Source organism: Sarcophilus harrisii, chromosome 1 (assembly GCF_902635505.1).
Source record: "Sarcophilus harrisii chromosome 1, mSarHar1.11, whole genome shotgun sequence".
Classification (NCBI taxonomy): Eukaryota; Metazoa; Chordata; class Mammalia; order Dasyuromorphia; family Dasyuridae; genus Sarcophilus; species Sarcophilus harrisii.
In genome coordinates, this window is record NC_045426.1 from 284,469,905 (window position 1) to 284,490,836 (window position 20,932).

The 20,932-nt window shown below is 31.2% G+C and overlaps 1 protein-coding gene across 4 annotated transcripts in view; it reads left to right on the forward strand.

Annotated features, from left to right (window-relative positions):
- The window catches only part of CAAP1 (caspase activity and apoptosis inhibitor 1), a 63,462-nt gene that overhangs the window by 34,372 nt on the left and 8,158 nt on the right, over positions 1-20,932 (forward strand). For 3 of the 4 annotated variants that reach the window (XM_023497360.2, XM_003761400.4, XM_023497362.2), the window contains one exon: positions 9,893-9,966. In XM_023497360.2, coding sequence (XP_023353128.1) covers positions 9,893-9,966 — 74 coding nt within the window. Of the gene's footprint in view, positions 1-9,892; positions 9,967-17,065; positions 17,855-20,932 lie in introns of those variants that run through there. The other variant, XM_031943410.1, reaches the window with a different exon arrangement.

Consider the following 20,932-nt stretch of genomic DNA (forward strand, 5'->3'; position numbering starts at 1 on the left):
AGAAAATTTCGATTATACCAAACTGAAAAGTTTTTGTACAAACAAAACTAATGCAGACAAGATTAGAAGGGAAGCAATAAACTGGGAAAATATTTTTACAGTCAAAGGTTCTGATAAAGGCATCATTTCCAAAATATATAGAGAATTAACTCTAATTTATAAAAAATCAAGCAATTCTCCAATTGAAAAATGGTCAAAGGATATGAACAGACAATTCTCAGATGAAGAAATTGAAACTATTTCTAGTCATATGAAAATATGCTCCAAGTCATTATTAATCAGAGAAATGCAAATTAAGACAACTCTAAGATACCACTACACACCTGTCAGATTGGCTAAGATGACAGGAAAAATAATGATGATTGTTGGAGGGATGCGGAAAACTGGGACATTGATGCATTGTTGGTGGAGTTGTGAACAATCCAACCATTTTGGAGAGTAGTTTGGAACTATGCTCAAAAGTTATCAAACTGTGCATACCCTTTGATCCAGCAGTGTTACTACTGGGATTATATCCCAAAGAGATTATAAAGAAGGGACCTGTATGTGCACGAATGTTTGTGGCAGCCCTTTTTGTAGTGGCTAAAAACTGGAAACTGAATGGATGTCCATCAGTTGGAGAATGGTTGAATAAATTGTGGTATATGAAAATTATGGAATATTACTGTTCTGTAAGAAATGACCAACAGGATAATTTCAGAAAGGCCTGGAGAGACTTACATGAACTGATGCTGAGTGAAATGAGCAGGACCAGGAGATCATTATATACTTCAACAACAATACTATATGATGACCAGTTCTGATGGATCAGGCCATCCTCAACAATGAGATCAATCAAATCATTTCTAATGGAGCAGTAATGAACTGAACTAGCTATGCCCAGAAAAAGAACTCTGGGAGAGGACTAAAAACCATTACATTGAATTCCCAATCCCTATATTTATGCACACCTGCATTTTTGTTTTCCTTCACAAGCTAATTGTACAATATTTCAGAGTCTGATTCTTTTTGTACAGCAAAATAACGTTTTGGTCAGGTATACTTATTGTGTATCTAATTTATATTTTAATATATTTAACATCTACTGGTCATCCTGCCATCTAGGGGGGGGGGGGGGGGGTAAGAGGTGAAAAATTGGAACAAGAGGTTTGGCAATTGTTAATTCTGTAAAGTTACCCATGTTTATATCCTGTAAATAAAAGGCTATTAAATTAAAAAAAAAAAAAAAAAGAGAGATAATGTTGTAAAAAATTACCAAGGCATGGGTCCTGGCAATAAAAAGTTATAATTATTATTTAAAAAAAAAGAAAAAAAAATTTATATAGCACCTAAAGGTTTGCAAAGCATGTCACTCATATTATCTCATTTGATTTGATTGTCATAACATTTCTCTGAGGGGTAGGTATTATTAAGCTAATTTTATGGATGTAGTAAGTATGACTCCCTAGTGTTTTCTTGGTTAGAGTAACTCTGGGAGTTTCTGGCTGACTTTTTGGATAAGAGCCTTCATTTATTAAATATTTATTAAGTGCCAAGCAAAGAAAATGCTTATATGTTAGTCAGAAGAAATACAAGAACACTATCAATGTCTTTCTGAAGAGCTTTAGAATTGGTTATATGACATGGGAGATGCTGGCAAAAGACTTCTGATCTGATTAGCCGGAATCGGAAATAATGTAAGTTGAGTTTAAGATAGTGATATCATAATGGTCCTTTTTAAGAATGAAGAACAAGCAACCAGCCAGTATATGAGACCAACCTGTATATGAGAAATACTGATTTGAAAATTTAATAAACAAGGTAATAGATAACTTATGTTCTTGAGCTCATAATATCATGGAGAGACAGTATATTAATAAGTATATGCAAACAACCTATGTATAGGGTAAATTGGAAGTAATAAATGAAGAAGGCACTAGAATTGAGAAATTGGCAAAGAGGTATTGTAGAAGGACCTAAACCTAAACATTTAAGAATCTGTTATACTGCTGTATTTTAGAATTATTAATGGTTGTAAATTTTTTTTTCAGTGTCCTTGTTTAAGACAAATTACTTCAAAAGAAAACAACTTAAATAATAAAGTAACACAAAGGCATGAAATAAATGAATTCTATCCTGTGACATAGGGAGACCAAAACAGCAGTTTAAGAATAGCTGTAAAATAATAGTAACTAAATATGAGGACAAGTATTACTTCAACCTATAATGCTAGATACTTAATTTTTTTTATTAAAGCTTTTTATTTTCAAAACATATGAATGGATAATTTTCAACATTCACCCTTAGAAAACATTGTGTTCCAAATTTTTTACTTCCCTTCCTCTTACAACCTCTTCCTAGATGGCAAGTAATCCAATATATGTTAAAAAATGTGCAATTCTTCTACACATATTTCTACACATAGCACGTTGCACAAGAAAAATCAATTTCAAAAAGGAAAAAAATGAGAAAGAAAACAAAATGCAGGCAAACAACAGTAAAAAGAATGAAAATACTATGTTGTAATCTACATTTAGTTCCCATAGTCCTCTCTTTGCTGCAGATGACTCTCTTCAACACAAGACCATTGGAACTGACCTGAATTACCTCATTGTTGGCGAGAGCCATGTCCATCAGAATTGATCATCCTATAATTTTGTTGTTCCTGTGTATAATGTAGATTTTTATTTTTACCCCCCAAAAAATTATAATAAAATTTAAATCTTGAATAGGCAATAAAATGATCATGATTGAGATATTTTTTGAATAATAATACAAACACTGTAGGGAAATGTTTAGTAGTAGTCATTATAATTGTTTTTTGCAGTAAATATAATTTTAAGAATTTTTAATTAATGTATGTTCAGCTTGTGACTTGAAAGAAAATGTCAGCTGGAATGACATGGTATAGAATTTAAAACAATGCTGAGGTAATATCAAAATCTCAGAGTATGAGTGAATGAAAATGGAGCCCATAATATATAAGAAAGCCACATTGCTTAGCTTTACTGTCATGTTCTTTGAAAGAAGGAAGTATATCAGAATTCATTATTCTTAAGGTACTGTATTCCTTTTTAATCCTAAAATTATTAGGGAGTAGGATTGGTCATACACTCATATGCACTTGTTATGTTAAGCAGTAGGCAGAGTACTAGTACATTATAGAGGCCTAGTACACAATAGACATTTAATAAAATATGTTTATTGAGTGTTATCATCCTGTTCTATTCTTGTCTTTGTCTTCTTTAGAAAGTCACGCAATATGATTAAGGCTTTGCTGTTGTTATTTTGATATTTCATGGGTAGCATTTTATCTAGTCATCTCTTGTCCCTCACTTATATATAATGACTAGCCCATCTTTTTTGTCTGATCTCATAGATGTCTCAGATGTATCTTTTGTTCACCTTCTTGTTCTCAAGTCATCATTGGTGATAGACTATAGACTGTTTATATTCCCTTGCTTTTCATTATTTTATTTTTAAAATGAACTTTTTCTGTTAATTAGTATTTATTAAATATCACTTTTGGGCCAAATATTCTGCGAAACACTGAAGATACTCTACCAAATAAAAGTCCCTGCATATCTATCTATTCTGTTTGTCTACCTACCTATCTACCTACCTGTCTAATATTTATGGCGTTTTATGAAATGTATCATATTCATTATCACTACAGAAAGATAGGATGAAGGCCCTTTTTTATTTCTTTGGAGCCAACCTTTTCTTTGTAATTTTACAACATTCCATTTCAGTTGTTATCTTGTCCTTGTTGCATTTTCCATTTATGTTGTAGGCATTGTATATATTGTTTTCCTGATTCTCCTTGTTTTACTTTGCTTCTGTTCATATATATATTTCCTTATACTTATGTATTCATGACATTCATTGTTTTTCCTTTTTTAAAATTTATTTTTGCAATCTTTTCTTTTTCATTTTTAAGTTCCAGATTCTTTCCCTTCTTCTTATCCCTCCCCTATCCACAAAGAAAGCAGACAATATATCAGTTATACCTTTGAAATCATGCAAAACATTTTCATTTTAGCCATATTGCAAAACAAAGCAAAAAACAAAGGAAGAAAGCAAGCAACTTGTACTTCAATTTGTACTCAATTTGTCATGGTTAGCATTTTTTTCATTGAGTCCCTTTGAATTATCTTGTGTCATTGTATTGATCAGAGTAGCCAAATCTTGCAGTTTTATCATCATTACCACTTTGATCTTATTGTGCATTGGATTTTTTCACTTAATTTGTATCAGTTTATATTGATCTTCTCAGGTTTTTCTGGAAGAATCTTGCTTGTAATTTCCCACACCATAGTAGTATACCATTATCATTTGCTACAACTTATTTAGCCATTCCCCAATTGATGAACATCTTCTGAATTTGTAACTCTTTACCATCATAAAAAAACTTCTATAAATATTTCTGTCTAGATAGGTCCTTTCTCTTTTTCTTTGATTTCTTTGAGATACAGACCTAGTCTGGTATTATTAGATAAAAGAATATGTACACCTTTCTAGAATAGTTGGGCCAGTTCACCTTTCTACCAGGAGTTCATTAATGTACCCATTTTTCCTCATCCCTTCTAGCATTTGTCATTTCTGATGACAGAATAAGGTAAGATGGTACCTCAGAGTTGTTTAAATTTGCCTTTCTCTAATCCATAGTGATGTAGAGCAATTTTTGATGTAATTACAGATAGCTTTGATTTCTTCTGAAAATTGCTGAAAATTCATATCCCTAGACTCTTTATAGATTTTGAGTTATAGCTCTTATTCTTATAGATTTGACTCAGTCCCATAGAGACTGTATAGACATTTGAGAAATGAAACCTTTATCAGAGAAACTTTTTGTAAAATTTTTTGACATTCATTGTTCATGGTATATTTTAGCAAAACGTAGTTTTCATGATTATCTCTTTTAATTAAATCTGTTTATGCTTTTGCTTTGAGATCATGATTGCTTTCCCTGCCTTGTTTTTTTTTGTTTTTTGTTTTTTTTTTACTATAGCTGAAGCATAATAAAATTTTCCACCAGCCTCTTCACTGTGTATGTTTTTCTATTTCACATTTGTCTCTAATGCATGTTATTGTTGAATTCTATTTTCTAATGCATTGTGCTGTCTGTTTCCATTTTATGGATTAGCTCATCACATTCACATTTAGAGTTTCGATTATGTATTGCCCTTCATCCAATTTTCTTCTGTTTTTTCTTTTTTCTTTTTGTTTTATCCCTTCTCAAAAGTTTCTTTTGCTTCTGACCACTGTCTCCCATAGTCTGTCCTCCTTTTGATCATATCTCTATTCCCTTTCCCTCCTATTTTCCTGTTGGGTAAGTTACAGTCTCTACCCAACTAAATGTGTGTATAAATATATGCATGTATGTGTGTATGAATATACCTTACCTACACCTTACCCCTTCCAGTGTAAAAATTCTTCTTTGTATGCCTCTTTTTTATAAGAAAAATTTCCCCATTCTACCTCTCCCTTTCTCCTTCAAGCACAAACCTCTTCTCACCCCTACATTTTTTTGGACATCATTCCACCATAATGAACTCACACCTGTGCCCACTGTCTTATGTCCTAAGTACCATAATAATAATAAAGTTCTTAGGAGTTACATATGCCATCCTCCCGTGTAGAAATGTAAACACTTTAACTATTGTTTTTAGCTATGAAAGTTTAAAACTGAAGTAAATGTTTCATAAATTTAAGTTATTAAAGCTTAAAACTGTTCTGAGTATTTTGGGGCAGCCTATTTAGTAGTAACTAAGGTGGTATAGTGGATAGAGCCTTTGGTATTAGGAATTAGGGAGATATTTATTCAGACTCTTTTTAGTTATACACTAGTTTCTGAATTACGAAATGAGGCTGTAAAACACTTACCTTACAGGGTCGCTCCAGGGATCAAGTAACATTACATTTGTAAAAGTCATATATTCTATAAAAATGCTAGTGGTTTCAATTAGCTTTAATTCTAGAATTTTTGGATTAGTTCATAGCTTCTTCTATCAGTGCATTTGTGTGCTTGCTTTTCCATAACTCCGGATCTTTGTTACTATTCCTTTTTTTTTTTCCCATCTTTGCCAGTTTGTAAGGCATAAGGAAAAATCTTGAAGTTGTTTTGATTTGGATTTCTCTTCTTATTATTCATATCACAATTATGGTCACAATTAATTTCCAATTCTAATTTTAAGATTTATTTCTTCATGTCTTTTGACTATCTTTTGGGGCATGACTTGTTTTAAATATTTCTGTTGGTTGTTTTTATATCATGGATATCAGACTTCAGAAAAATTTTTCCTACTTGTCTGTGCTTTCTCACCCTAGTTAAATTAATTTCCTTTATGCTGAACACATATTTTAAATTGCATATTTCATCTTTTATGATATCCTTTAATTGGTTAAGAATGTATTCCCCAAGCCATATTTTATCCAGTACATCCCAACTCAATACCAAAACTACTCCAATAGAGAACTAGAAAGATCACCTGAGTCATGTTTAGGAAATCTAAGCGGGAAAAAACAGTGAAGAATTTTTCCAGACCAAGTAAATATAAGAAAATAAGTTTTCTGATAATGGCAATGGTGTCCTAGATAGGAGGGTGAAATGCAGAGTTTTTAAGCCAGGTGACTGAACTGCAACCTGCAGCTTGATATAAGAGCCACCTTTGAGATCCTTGAAGAGAAAACTCCAAAGCATCTATTATCAAAGCCTCAAAGAAAACATAACTTAAATGGAAAGTCAAATAGGATTTGAAATTTAGCAAGACACTTTTGGTTTTATTTTAGTTAAAAATAATTTTGTATTAGTAGAAAGAATTGGGGGTAAAATGAGAGCTTTGGAAGGATAATTAATACTTTAGTACAAGAAGAGCAAAACTTTATTTGAGCAATAGATACCTTGAAAATTAGAATGAATCAAATAATAGTTAATGACTCCATTATATATTTAACATTAAAAGATTAAAAAAGTAGAAGAAAATCTGAGATATTATATATTAAAAAACAACTGATATGGAGAAGAGGTCAAGGAAGAATAATTTAAAAATCATTCGACTACTTGAAAACCTTGAGCAAAAAAAAAAAAATGCAGGTATCATATCCCAAAAAATTATTAAAGAAAATTTCCCAGATCTCTTAGAACCAAAGGGTAAAGTAAAAATAGAAGGAATCCAGTTACTTCCTGAAAGAAACCTCAAAATAAAAACTCCCAGAATCATCATAGACAAAATCCAAAACCTCCAGGACAAAGAAAGCATACTGTAACTAGCCAGTTAGTAAAAGGACTCGGGTACCACAGAGCCTCAGTCTGGATCATGTAAGACTTAGCAACTACCATAAAGGAACTTGGAATATGCTATTTCAAAAGGCAAAGACCACATACAAGATTGGGAATGTCATGTTTGGGAGAAGACATGTAGAACAGTTTGGTTGGAATATAGAAAGTATAACCATGAATCATGTGAAAAGATAAGTTAGACCTAGAGTTTAAAGAGCTTTAAATGCCAGAGGAATTTTTTTTTTTTTTTAAATCTTGAAGACTACAAGGATTTACTGTCGATTTTTGAGTAGGGGAATGACATTGGCTATGTAATGTCAGTAATATATATATATAATTTTTCATGAAATTTCAGAGTTGAATATACCTTGAAGATAAGGTTACAAAATTTCCTTTCTGTAGTTTTAGTTGATGTGACCAAAGGAATTTATAAATAATATTAAAAGGCAAATACATTTTCTCTTTCCAGCAGATATTTGCTATTTCATCTACAATAGCCATTTTATATTCCAACAGTTGAAATAATATTATAAAGATTGCTTAATACAAAGATTTATAAATTTATCTTGTTATTTTAAAATTATTTCTTATATTTAATACATTATTAACATTTAAAAAGTATACAAGAATTTCATGAAGAACGTAATTAAAACTGAGACTGACCAACTTTTCAGATTTAACCTCTATGTAATTATAAAATTTACATCTTAATTAAGTAGTTACTGTAAAGATAATGATTTTAAGTAATTTTATTTTAGTATTTCTTGTTGACTTCAGATAATCTTAAGGAAAAGTGCCTTTTTCATTTCTCAACCACAAGATGGGGTAGTATTCTTACTTTTTGAAAAAATGGTGAGTTTCATTAACAGTCCAATCAAACCCAACCTATTATGATAAAATAAAATGTGTTATAAAAAGATCACCTCTGGGACTAAAATAAATTGTTTTTGACAGCAGGTGGTCTTTACGGTGAGCTTCATTTTTATTTGAAGCATTTGATATGGACTAGCTTCAAGGGACAGCTACAGACAGGCAGGTTTTATCATATCATTTATTTTATTACAGTATTTCCTTTATATATTTAGATTTGTGTGTGTTTGGGGGAGAGGTAGTTGTATGTACAACTCTGCAAAAAGAACCATTTTCTCTAGTTAAAGCCATAAGAGTAATTAAAAATAAATTGCCTTTGCCTTTAGAGGTTTATAATTTTTTAGTGAAATATTGTTACACTCAAGACACCCAAACCTAAATATTACAAAGGTTACAGCAACACATAGGTGTTTTCCATAAGAACTTTTGGTGGGTTAGTTTGTTGTCTGCTGGTTTTTGAGGACTGTTAATCAATATTCTGTAAAAATAGCCATAATTTCATTTTTCTTCTGCGCAAAGGTAAAAACTTGGAAGCTGTTAGGGAAAAAAAAGTAAAATTTTAAATATGCAACTGATAGTTTACGTTTCATGATTTACATTAAACTAAATAACTTAGAACTCTATATTTGGAGATGTATGCATGTATGTTGAGGGGGTGAGAGGGGAGAGAGTTGAATGAGAGAGCTTGATGCAAAATAATACAAATATTAGTCTGCCTGCTGTCACTAGGAATGTGAAGAACTTGTTAAAGAAAAAAGTTCAAGTCTTTCTCCCCTTTCATGACCTGGAAGTTTAGACTCTATTGCTGTTGCTTAGCTGAATTAGTCAGTCTCTTAATTTAGAAACTTTGGTGTGGCAGTAATATCTGAGACGGCACATGAAAGATTCTTTTAAAGATAGTTTTTTTTTTTTTTAAAAGAAGTTATCACTTTTCTTACCTGAATGGCTATAGTTTCTCTTTACATCTTTGGGGTACTTCATCAAAGGGGTGGTTAAAAAAAATCAATGCTAAAGTAATATGACGACCTCTAAAAAGTGAGAAGCAGTCCTTCAAAATAGTTTGTAGTCCTGTTATAAAGAACATAGTGAATTGGAATACTATTACTGACCTAATTTATTATATAGCAAAGTGTTTTCTTTTTTGTTTGATCTGTTCTAACTCCTGCAAACTGCCTATAGTTAACTTTGATTTTGTATTAACGTAAGACATATATCACAAAAATCTTCAGTTATAAAATAATTGAAATAAGAATGTGTATAGATAGATATAAAAGTAATTCTATTGCCAAAGTGTTCATTAAATTCAACCTGTGAACTTCAATGACTGTTTTATGGTTTTCTGGAAGCAGTGCCCCTTCAACATCATGTCTATGCTCTGTTATCATTAAGAGAAAACCTAACCCTATGTTCTTATTTTTTGATCTGATTTGGCAAGAAATTTTGCAATCTAAGCAGTGAGTCATTTCATATCTCTCTTCTGCTATTTTTGTATTGTGTTTAAGAATCTTAGTGCAATAAATTTTACCCACAGTAGTCAAGAGAAACAATGGAACCTTCTTAAGTATCTAACAGTACCAGATTATGACTTAAGTAATAATAAGGCTAATATGGTTCAATATTTTATTGCCTCTTCTCTTCCCTTCTACCCCCTCACCATTAGGATAATAGTAAGTGAATTCAGTCAAACGATAAAGTTTTTTTGTAATATTTTCTGATATTAATATTAAAAGCTGAGTTTTTTTTTTTCTTTTAATTCCTCAGACAAGACAACAGTGTAGATTCTACCTCTTCACTGAGGGAGAACAAGCAGTCTGAAGGTTTAGAATTAAAACAAGGTATGTATCAAATACTTCTTGCTTATATATCATCATTTATTTACAAGCCTCAAAATATTTTTATCAAGTCAAATTTTATAATATCTTGATAGAACTTAATACCCATTTCAAAGCTATAGAAATATAGTTCCAATTTTTTTTTCTGTCCCAAGTTAAATAAGAGTAAATAACACAATCAAAAATAAATCTTGCAATTGATGACATGTTTTAACTTCTGGTTTCTGGTCCTATGATAATGTAGCAATATTCCAATAAAAGAATATTATTTTGAACACAGATTGGTTGTAGTGATCTATGTCAGTAGCTCCCCTGAAACAAATGCTTCCTGTAGGATTGTGGTAATTCAGTAATTAGATAGCTGTAAATTTTATAGGGAAAAAAATAACATTTCTTGTTGAGGTACATGGTCATTATCATTTTGTTTTCATTTTCATGTATGAATATCCATGGAAATACCAACTAACATAGATAAATTTTTTCCCTCTTAATTTAGTCTTAATTAGGACAAATTTTTCAAAATCCTCTTTATGTCTTTCATATATTCAATAGAAAACAAAGAATCTAAAATAAATTGGTGATACTTACTTTCATGCTTCTGGCATTTTTCCAGTTTTCTAGCAAAATGATTTTACAGTGGTAAAATTATTCCAGCCAAAGGGGTATATTAACTATTATTAAGCAACTTGACTTTGATAGTTTAGAATTGTTCTTCCAAAACTTCTGAGTTAGAGAACTTTTTGACACAAAGAGTTGGACAATAGGCCATCTTGTCAAGAAACACTATACTTTTCTCATCATTAATTCTGAGTCACAAATGAAAATTAAAATTATGTAATTGATTTTGCCCATTTATTTTGTGTATAGAGATATTGCTATACATTTTTGTGTATTACAAAATTGTTGAAACATTGCTGTTTTCAGTAATTTCAAGAATAATCAGTGGTTTATAAAGTTAGGATCAAATATGTTGTTTAAGACCCTATCTAAAAATTGAGTCTTCCTATACAAATTCAGTTTTATAGTTGAATACATGTATAATTGCCAAGTACATACAAATCCCCTACACCCATATTTTTAAAATATTTTTGTACTACAAGTTTGCACATTTTTCCTACTCCACTTTGTTTTGCCCTAGAATTATGTGGTTATTGCTAAATTTGCTTTGTGTTGGTATTGCACACTTTTCTTATAAACAGAAAACAGTAAATAAGACTGATCAGAGAAGTGAGAACAAAGAATAACATCGAAAATGGCATTGGAAGTGAAGAACTAGAATATACTGGGGTAGAACAATTTCTAAGTATATTCAGTTAAATCAAGTAAATATGGATTAGTTGCTTGCTGTGTTATTAACTAACCTCTTCTAGGTTCTGGGCATTCAATTCAAAGGCAAAACTAGAACACTCAGTGTTCCAAAGAGTTTATGTATTGCTAGGAGAATAGACTTGTGTAATTGATATAAATTAGAAATTGATGGGAACAAAGGAAAAATTAGACAAAGTTTTTAGAAAATTTGAAAAGGAAAAGAACATTTAAGACAGGGACATCAAGAAAAGCTTCAAGCCCTTTCCAAAGCTGTTATATTTAAAACAGGAAAGCAGACTAGAAGCATAAAACCTAACATGTTGCTGTGGAGTTGCTGATAGTTGACAAATGAGGGAAATGGATGATCAAAACAGAGATCTGGAGCTTTTTAGAGTGGAGACTAACAGCCCTACACATCACTGGTCCTTGGATGTATCACTATCTTACTCTTGGTCCATTCTTGGGGTTTCATCTGTTTAAGGAATGCTAAGTATGCAACTTTTCTCTTTGTATGTAGGTCACCAACTTGTTTATAATTTTTGTTTTTAACAAGTTGCAAGAGGGTGACTTGCTCATGATCACATGCTAGTATTTGTCAGAAGTAGGACATAAATCCAGGCCTCTTTTTCCTGTTGTTTTATTTTATTTTTATCTTAAATTTATTATTTATTTATTTTTGTCATTCAAACAAAATTTTTTTAGCTCCAAATTTTCTCCTCCCTTCCCTTATTCATTGTAAAGATAAATGTGATATCAGTTATGCATGTAAAATCATGCAAAACATTTAAAAATTATGTTTCAGTCTACATTCAGATTATCAGTTCTTTCTCTAGAAATAGATAATTTTTCATCATAAGTCCTCAGAATTGTCTTCAATCATTGTATTGATCCGAATAACTAAATCATTCCCAGTTGATCATCATAAGATATCGTAAGCTCTTGCCACCCAAAAAGATCTTCTATAAAAATTTTTGCACATAAAAGCTCTTTTTTCTTTTTCTTTGATGATTTTGAGGTATAGACCTAGTAGTGGTATTGTTGGGTCAAAGGAATACAGTTTTAAAGCTCTTTGGGCATAGGTTTCAAATTCCTCTCCATAATGGTTAGATCAGTTTACAACTCTAGTAACAGTTTTTCCACATCCTTTATAACATTTGTCATTTTCCTCTAGGCAAGTCACTTTCTTTGTGTCCTACAAGTTTGTGATTAACATACATGTAGAGAGCTTCTACACTTCACATTCCCTGTATAGATAAATTCACTGGTGTCCACCAAGAATTAGGTAGTGATACACCCAAAGCTATTGATATTTGGACTGTTTGTCTCCATGTTAAATGGCTTCAGAGCTCTCTTTTGATCATTCTTCCCATTTCATTTGTCACCTGTCATCAAAAGCCTACAGATATTAGCCAGTCCAATAGATATAAATTGGTGTTTCAAAGTTGTTTTGACTTGCATTCTTCTAATCCAAAGGTGGGGAACTTTTTCTGACAAGGACCATTTGGATATTTATAACATCATTCATGGGCCATACAAAATTGCCAACTTAAAATTAGTCTATTATATTTAGTTTTAAATTTAATTAGCTCACTCTTAATGTAATGGTTGGAACTACAGTTTCATTGGCAGGGTCAGACCAAATGATTTCTGGGGCTTATATGGCCCTTGGGCCAAATGTTTCCCATCCCTGCTCTAATCAGTAGTGATTTAGAGTAGTTTTCTTATGACTATAATAGCTTTGATTTCTTCTAAAAACTGCCTCTTCATATTCTTTGACCACTTACCCATTTTGGAATGACTTGTATTTTTAACACATTTGACTCAGTTCTCTAGATATTTAACAAATGAGGCCTTTAAAAGAAAAACTTACTGTAAAATGTTTTTCCCAAGTTCTTTTCCTTCAAATTGTGGCTGCATTGTTTTTGTTTCTACAAAACCTTTTTAATGTAATTAAAATTATCTGTTTTATATCCTGTGATTCTTTTGATTCTTTGATCATAAATTCTTCCCTTAGCCATATATCTGAGAAATAAAATTTCGACTTTTTCCAGATTTGCTTATGAGATCATGTATGATGTGAGATGTTATTCTATACCTAGTTTCTGTCAAATTTCTTTCCAATTTTCTCAGCAATTTTTCTTGTCCCAAAAGTTTGGATCTTTTGGTTTATTAAATACTAGATTACTATAGTTTTTTTAATACTATGGATTATAATACATAATATATTCTACTCATCCACCACTTTGTTTCTTTGCCATTACCTTATTGTTTTAATGATTACCACTTTGTAATACAGTTTTGAGATCTGGTATTGCTTGACTGCCTTCTTTCACATTTTTTTCATTGACTCACTTTATATTCTTGACCTTTTGTTCTTCCAGATCTATTTTATTGCTTTAATATAGCTTTATAAAATAATATTTTGGCAATTTAGTATAGCATCGAATATGTAAATTAATTTATGTAAAATTGTCATTTTTAGAATATTGGCTTGGTCTACCCATGAGAAATCATAATTTTTTCAGTTGTTTAGATCTGTCTTTATTGACTATCGTTATTTGAAATGGAATTTCTCTTTCTATCTCTTCCTGCTGGACATTGTTGGTGGAATCCAGGTCTTCCTCACTACAAGATCAGTCCTCTCTTCTTTATACTGTACTGCCTCTCACTGCATTATAATACAACAGTTTATATTCATCAAGTACTATAGAGTTTCTGCAACAGGACCATGTCAGTGAAATATAATTCAGAACCAAAAATGTGTATTCATTCAAATGATCCTTAGTTAAAAGTAACTCATATTTATAAAGTACTATAAAGTTTCCAGAAAGCATTGTGTAAACACTGTAAAGGATAACAACCTTATGAGGTAGGTTGTAAAATGTTATCTTTTTTTTTTTTTTTTATAGAAGAGAAAACTGAGGATGTGATTAAGTGATATGCCTGTGATCATACACCTAGTAAATATAAGGACCAAAATTTAAGCCTTAGTTCCCTGACTCTACATGCATTACTTTTTCTAATATTACAGGTCTATTTTAAAAGATTTCCATCAATAATTGTTAAAATAAAGCAGAAGTTTTGGATTTTAAAGGGATAAGTTTCAGTTGTCTGGAAAATTCACTTCATTCCCAGTACCAGGGTGAATGAGGCATTACTATGTTATCTTAAATTGAAATTTGAACTGTAGGATAAATGACTTGTACAGTAGATAATAAAGTGTGGTTAACCTTGAAATGGAAATCTTTCTTAGCTTGTGTATTTGAATATCTGCTAAGACAGGTCATTACCTTCTTTTGTAAATAAAACATTATTAATTTGTCTCTTCTCATTGTATATAAATCTTTCAAAACACATTTATTATAAGAATCTCTGATTCCATAATTATCTCTGCTCCGTGTTAAAGTGTATATTTAAAAAAAAAAAGAATGTAGTACTTCTGTTGCCTGTGCTCTGAAATTTAATCCCACATTTTGTCCACTTAAAATAAAAGAGTCAATCTGTTTAATAATATTGTTTAGTAGAGCAATATAAAGTAATGTTACTTATAGTATTTCAGAATAAAATACATCTTTACTATTTGGCATAGGACTAAGAAATTTCTAAATCAAATTATGTATTCAGAAAAGCAGCATCCAGTTTGCCTGTCATTTCAGAAGCTTAAATACTGAATATAAGCTGTGATTTACAGATACAAATAAAGTTTAAAATTAGAATTGGCATTTCTTTATCTACTGCTGATGGCATTCATCTTGTTGACAAGACATTGAGAGTACTGAAGATGAGTATCCCGTAATAGACCAATTTTCATTGTGTTTTAAAATTGGACTAATGTCTAAAGTTACCTTTATTGTATAAACATTGTTTAAATGTTAAAATTATCTATGGATTAAAGAATTGGTTTTATAAAATTGGGATTGTTGTGTATGTTAGGATTGACATCATATAAGAGAGCATTTATAGCTCTTCTACTTGATTCAGCCCAAAATTTTTTATTCAAATTTTAGTAATTTCACCTTTTTAAAGTGAAATGGCACCTTTAAAAATATGATATGCCAATTTTGCCTCAGATAAAAAAAATAAAACGCTTTCATCCCAAAGGAATGCCTATAAAATTTATTAAAAATATAAATAACTCTTATCAAGGTTCTTCAAGATAAATGTAAATTTATCAAGTTCTTATAGATTATTTTGTAAAATATGTAAATTCAAATAGAACTTGCAGTAATGTGAAGATATTGACCTTTGTTAATTCTTTCTTTTCATGTGTTGGTTGGAGGTTGTGTATTTTTTGAAAGTTGTTTCAGTATCACTACATAGATTAGATTTTATGTTTCCTTATTAATAAGAGTTGTCACAAGTGATTATTTTACATATAAGGAAAGCAAAAGTAAAAGGACTTGAAATTATTTTTAAGAAGTTGTAAAGTAGTTGTTTGCTCTAACATTAGTTTTAATGCACATATTTTAAAAGTTCTTCATAAATATGCATTGTGACAAATTATGGTATTTTCTGTATCCTGGCTGACTTGGATGCCTCTCCTCTAAAAATGACATAGTATCTTTTTTTTTTTTTTCCTTTTTCTACTTTTCTGCCTTTTTTTACCTGTGGCTTAGCTAACTAAAACTGGGTGACAGAGTCATGATCAAAAAAAAAAAAAAAAAAAATCTTGATAGATAAGAAAACTGAGCTGAATCTAATAAAGATTAAATTTTATAGGGACAAATGCAAAACCTTAAAATTGGGTTCAGTAAATTGACTCCACAAATATAAGATGGCATAGTGAAATAATAGTTAGTTTGAAAAAGATCTGAAGGTTTTAGCGGACCTACAAACTCAATATGAAGTAACCATATGATATATAATGTGTTCCTATACTCCATTGAGAGGTGGCAGGGCATCCAGGAATAAGAGTGGTGATTCCTTATTCATTCTTTGGTTTGGTCAGAAAACCTGTAGAGTACTCCTTTTAATTTTGAATTGTCACAGTTTAGGAAGAGTATTGAAAAATTGCAGAGATGATAGAGACTAACCAGCATGTTCAAAAGCCTCAAGTATATGTCATAGGAAAACTAGTTGAATGAACTGGGAATATTTAGCCTGAAGAAGAGAAGGGAGAGAGACATAGTAGCTGCGTTCAAGTGCTTAAAAGGCTGCCATATTAAAAAAGGAATTTCATTGTTGTTTTCCTGAAAGTCAAACTAGGTGTAGTTGGAAGTTGCAAGGAGGAAAATTTAAGCTTAATGTCAGGGAAAACTTCCTAACAATTAGGATGATTCAGAAAATTGACTGCCTTCAGAGAAGTGGTTTCCCCCTTATTTGAGATCTTCAAGTAAAGGGTGACCAACCACTTTTGTGTGCTGTAGTGGTGTTTTTTTTTTTAAGTAGTATCGTTTGAGTTGTACAAGTTGACTCTTGTTGGCCTTTCCAATCCTGAAATTCTGTGAATTGTGAGATTCATGTAAAGTAAGACTTAAACTGTTACTATTTGGGAGCATTAAAATCCTTAAAATGAATGGAAGGAGTGGGTAGAAGGAAGGAAGGAAGGAAGGAAGGAAGGAAGAAAAGGAAAGAGAGGAAGAGGAGAAAGGGAAGGAAGGAAGAATGGAAAGAATTGGAAGCAAGCCGAAAATAAATAGAAAAACCAGTCAGTCTCTTAAGCCTCTAGTCATTTCTCTTAAGAACCTCCCATTTATGTTCTAGTCAGATGGAAAAACCTCATAATCTTTTGGGTGCAGAAGTTCGTCACAATGAGCATGATGAACATGTTGCCTTGTCTCTTCCTCCACCACAGGTCATCTTGCTGCTTTACTAGTTTGGTTTGCTTCCTCATGGCAAGTTAGTAGCTGATGTAAGTAGTAGTGAGTAAGGATGACAATCCTGTTTTCTCTTGATGATGATTGCTGGAACCTGAATTTACATATTAAAACTTAAAAGAAAAAAAAAAGGTTCTTTTTCTGGTCTGGTATCTATAAGGGCCAAATAAATAAATGAAAATTAAAAAAAAAAGTTAGATGACTAAAAGTCTTGGAAAGAGAAACTATGTAAACCTATAGAAGAAAAGAAAAATACAACTGAAAGATATTGATATGCCAAAATGAACTGTAGCTGAAGAAATCAGTACAAGTTACTAAATTGAAAAAGATGAGAAAAATGCCATCTGAGATTTATTGCTGTATAAAATTAAAATTGAAAAAATGAAGTCCATCAGCTCATTTTATATCATTTGTAGGACAGTAAAAATTGTTACTTCTACCCTTGAAGATCAGTAGTAGTTCTGAGTCACAGGGAATAGTGGTAAGTTGGAAAAGAAACAGTTCTATACCTATGTGGGTTCTTGGAAATTGAGAAGTCTATATTACCAGTTTGTTTAAGGGGTGATTTATAATTTATTCATTTCTACCACTTGATACATGAGACCATCTTTAAAAGATAAAAAGATGCAGAACTCTATTGAAGATTGAAGTTCTCTTCAAAGAAATGCTATTCAGTTGAGCAATTGATATAGTAAAAAGGAATTGTGGTATCATTAGTGAGACTAAAAAATTCTCATTTCTTATCTCATTGATTCTTATTCCTTTTTTCTTTCTTTTAAGTTATTAACAGAAAATAACACCAAACAACACTTTTTACTTACTTTGTATTTTCTGTAAAATGCATTTGAATAGAAAGGTGAAAATTACATCTCATTCTAAATGGATCATCACACACTGAGTGAGTATATGCTTTTTGAAGCTATAACTTTTGTATTTAAATGTGAGGCTGTCCTAATTTTTTTTAAGTTGCAAAGTCTTCATTTAATTCTGTATAAATTCCATTTGATTTCATTTTCATTTAATTCTGTATAAATATGGGTCTTGTTTAGATAGTTCATTTGATTATTCATTCCTTAAATACCAATTTGCTTCTAATCTATAATATGGAATTATGTATTTTGTGAAATATACTGTTTTTGTTTTAGATAATTATCAGCTGCCATATAAGATGTAGAAAATCTTGTATCTCTCTACATATCTAAAATTAAAATCAAAGTCCTCATTCTGTCTTTTTGAACCTGATATAGTAAATTAAACAAAAGTAGTGCAATAAAAAAATCTGATGGTTTAAGTAATTGTTAGAGCACACCTCTGCATGGGTAGAATGTTGAGCTCTTATATGTAACTCCTCCTAGAAAACACATCAGAGATAGCCTTGGAAATTGGTTGAGGAAACAAAAGAGAAATGCCTATATTTTTAAAGCTATTGTATATAAAAACTGATAGAGCTATCTATCATTTCTTGCCTCCTCTCCTCTTCCCCCCTGGTAAACAGGAAAGTATATGTTTTAAATTTTTCTTTTTAGCTTTTGGAAACAGAATTTGAATTTATGAGAAAGAAGTTAATTTTTTTTAAATTAAAAACTATTATTATTTTTAGCATTTAAAAACGTTTTTTTGAATACCAAATTTTCTCCTACCTACTTCTCACCACTGAGAAGCCAAGCAATATAGCATTAGTTATATATGTAAAATCATGCAAAATATTTCCATCTTATAATATGTCAAAAAAACACAAAAAAATAAAATAAGTGAAGTATGAGTTTTGCACTTAGTTTATCCGTTCTCTTTTTGGAGGTAGATAACATTTTTCATCTTTAAGTTCTTTGGAATTATCATGGGTCATTATGTTGATTAGAGTAGCCAAGTCTTTCATAGTTGATTATCATTATAACATTATCTATTACTGTGCACCGTGATCTTCCGGTTCTAATCACTTCATTTTGCATCACTTTATATAGGTCTTTCCTGAAACTTTTCTGAAAATAGCCTCCCCTTTGCTTGTTATCCCACAGCACAGTGTACTCCATAATAATCTTTAGCCATAACTTGTACATTCCCTAAATGATGAGTACTCTTCAATTTCTAATTCTTCACAACCATAAAAAGAACTGCTATAAACATTTTTGTACATATAATCCTTTTCTTTATTTTTTGATCTCTTTGAGATATAGAGCTAATAGTGGTAGTGCTGGTTCAAGGGTATGCAGTTTTTTAGTCTTTTGGGCTTAGAATTATTCTTCTTAATGGTTGGACCACTTCATTAGTCCATCAATAGTTTATATTAATAGTGTACCTATATTCCTCTCATCCCCTCCAGCATTTATCATTTCTAGTAGATCTGAGATGGTACTGCAGAGTTGCTTAAATTTGCCTTTCTCTAATACATAGTAACTTAGAGGATTTTTTATGACTATAGATAGCTTTGATTTCTTATGAAAACTATCTGTTTATATCCTTTGACTTATCAGTTGGAAGATGCCTCTTTATTTTACTTAATTTTAGGCTGAGTAAATATTTGAGAAATGAGGCCTTTATCAGAGATACTTGCTTTAAAGTTTTTTTTAAATACTACTTCATTGTGCTATCTTTTATTAAAATGTAATTTCTCTGATTATCCTTTTTAATCAAGTCAATTTTTGCTTTTTCTGAGATGATTACTATATCTGCCCCCCCCCCCCTTTTTTTTTCTTTTTTTTTTTTTTTGGCTGAAGCAATTGGGAGTAAGTGATTCGCGCTCAGGATCACACAGGAAGGGTTAAGTGTCTGAGATCAGATTTGCACTCAGGTCCTCCTGTCTTCAGGGCTGGTGCTGTATTCACTGTCACCTAGCTGCCCCCTACCCTTTTTTTTTTTTTTTTTTTTTTTTTAAGTTCAGGTAAAACATAATTAGATTCTGCTCTAGTCCTTTATCTGTGTGTATCTTTTTGTTTTAAATGCATCTCTTGTAAACAGTATATTTGGCTTCTTCTCTTTCTGTATTATGAGTGAGCTTATCTCATTCACATTTACAGTTATGATTATTATCCTTATATTTTTCTCCATCCCATTTTCTTCCTTTTATTTTTCTCTCTTTTTATTCTCTTTCCTCAAAGATCTATTTTGCTTCCAACCTCTGCTTCCTTTAATCTGTCCTGAGGACCCTCTTTATCACTAGCATCCTCTTTTTCTTATCTCTTTCTGAGAGCTAATGTATTGTAAATAAACCAATAAGAAAACTATTAACCAAGGTTGATCCTCCAGAAGAGTTTAGAAAACAAACTTTACTCCCTTCTTTGCAAAGGCATTAGGGAATATGTAAATAGAAAATTATATATATTCTTTGTTTTGCTGACTTGCTTTTGATCTCTTTTTAATTTTTCTTATAAGGCATGACTGGATAGAGGGAAAGAGAGAGTAAGTGATTCAAAAAGTTATGTGATGGGAGGAGAAAGGCATTCGTGAGAGGTCAGGTACCATATAGTGAAAGTCTGAACTAGAGTGGTGACTGTGAGTGTAGAAAAGGGAACAATGAGATAAATGTTATGCAGTTGGAGTAAGAATCACTTGGTAACTTTTCAGATATGGGGAGTAAGGAAAGGGAAAGAGTTATGAATGACTTCAAAGTTATGAACATGGATGGTTGGAAATTTGTGATCTCTCAATTAGGGAAATTTGGAGAAAACACTTGATTGTTGTGGTTTTTTATATCCACCATGTCACCTAGCACAGAGCTACAAATTCATACTTATTAAGAGTTTAATTTGAACATCTTAAATGGGGATAATGGATATTATCTTTAAGGCCTGAGTTGTCTTCAAGTGATCCTTAACTCAAAATAATTATTTATATTATAGGCGACACAT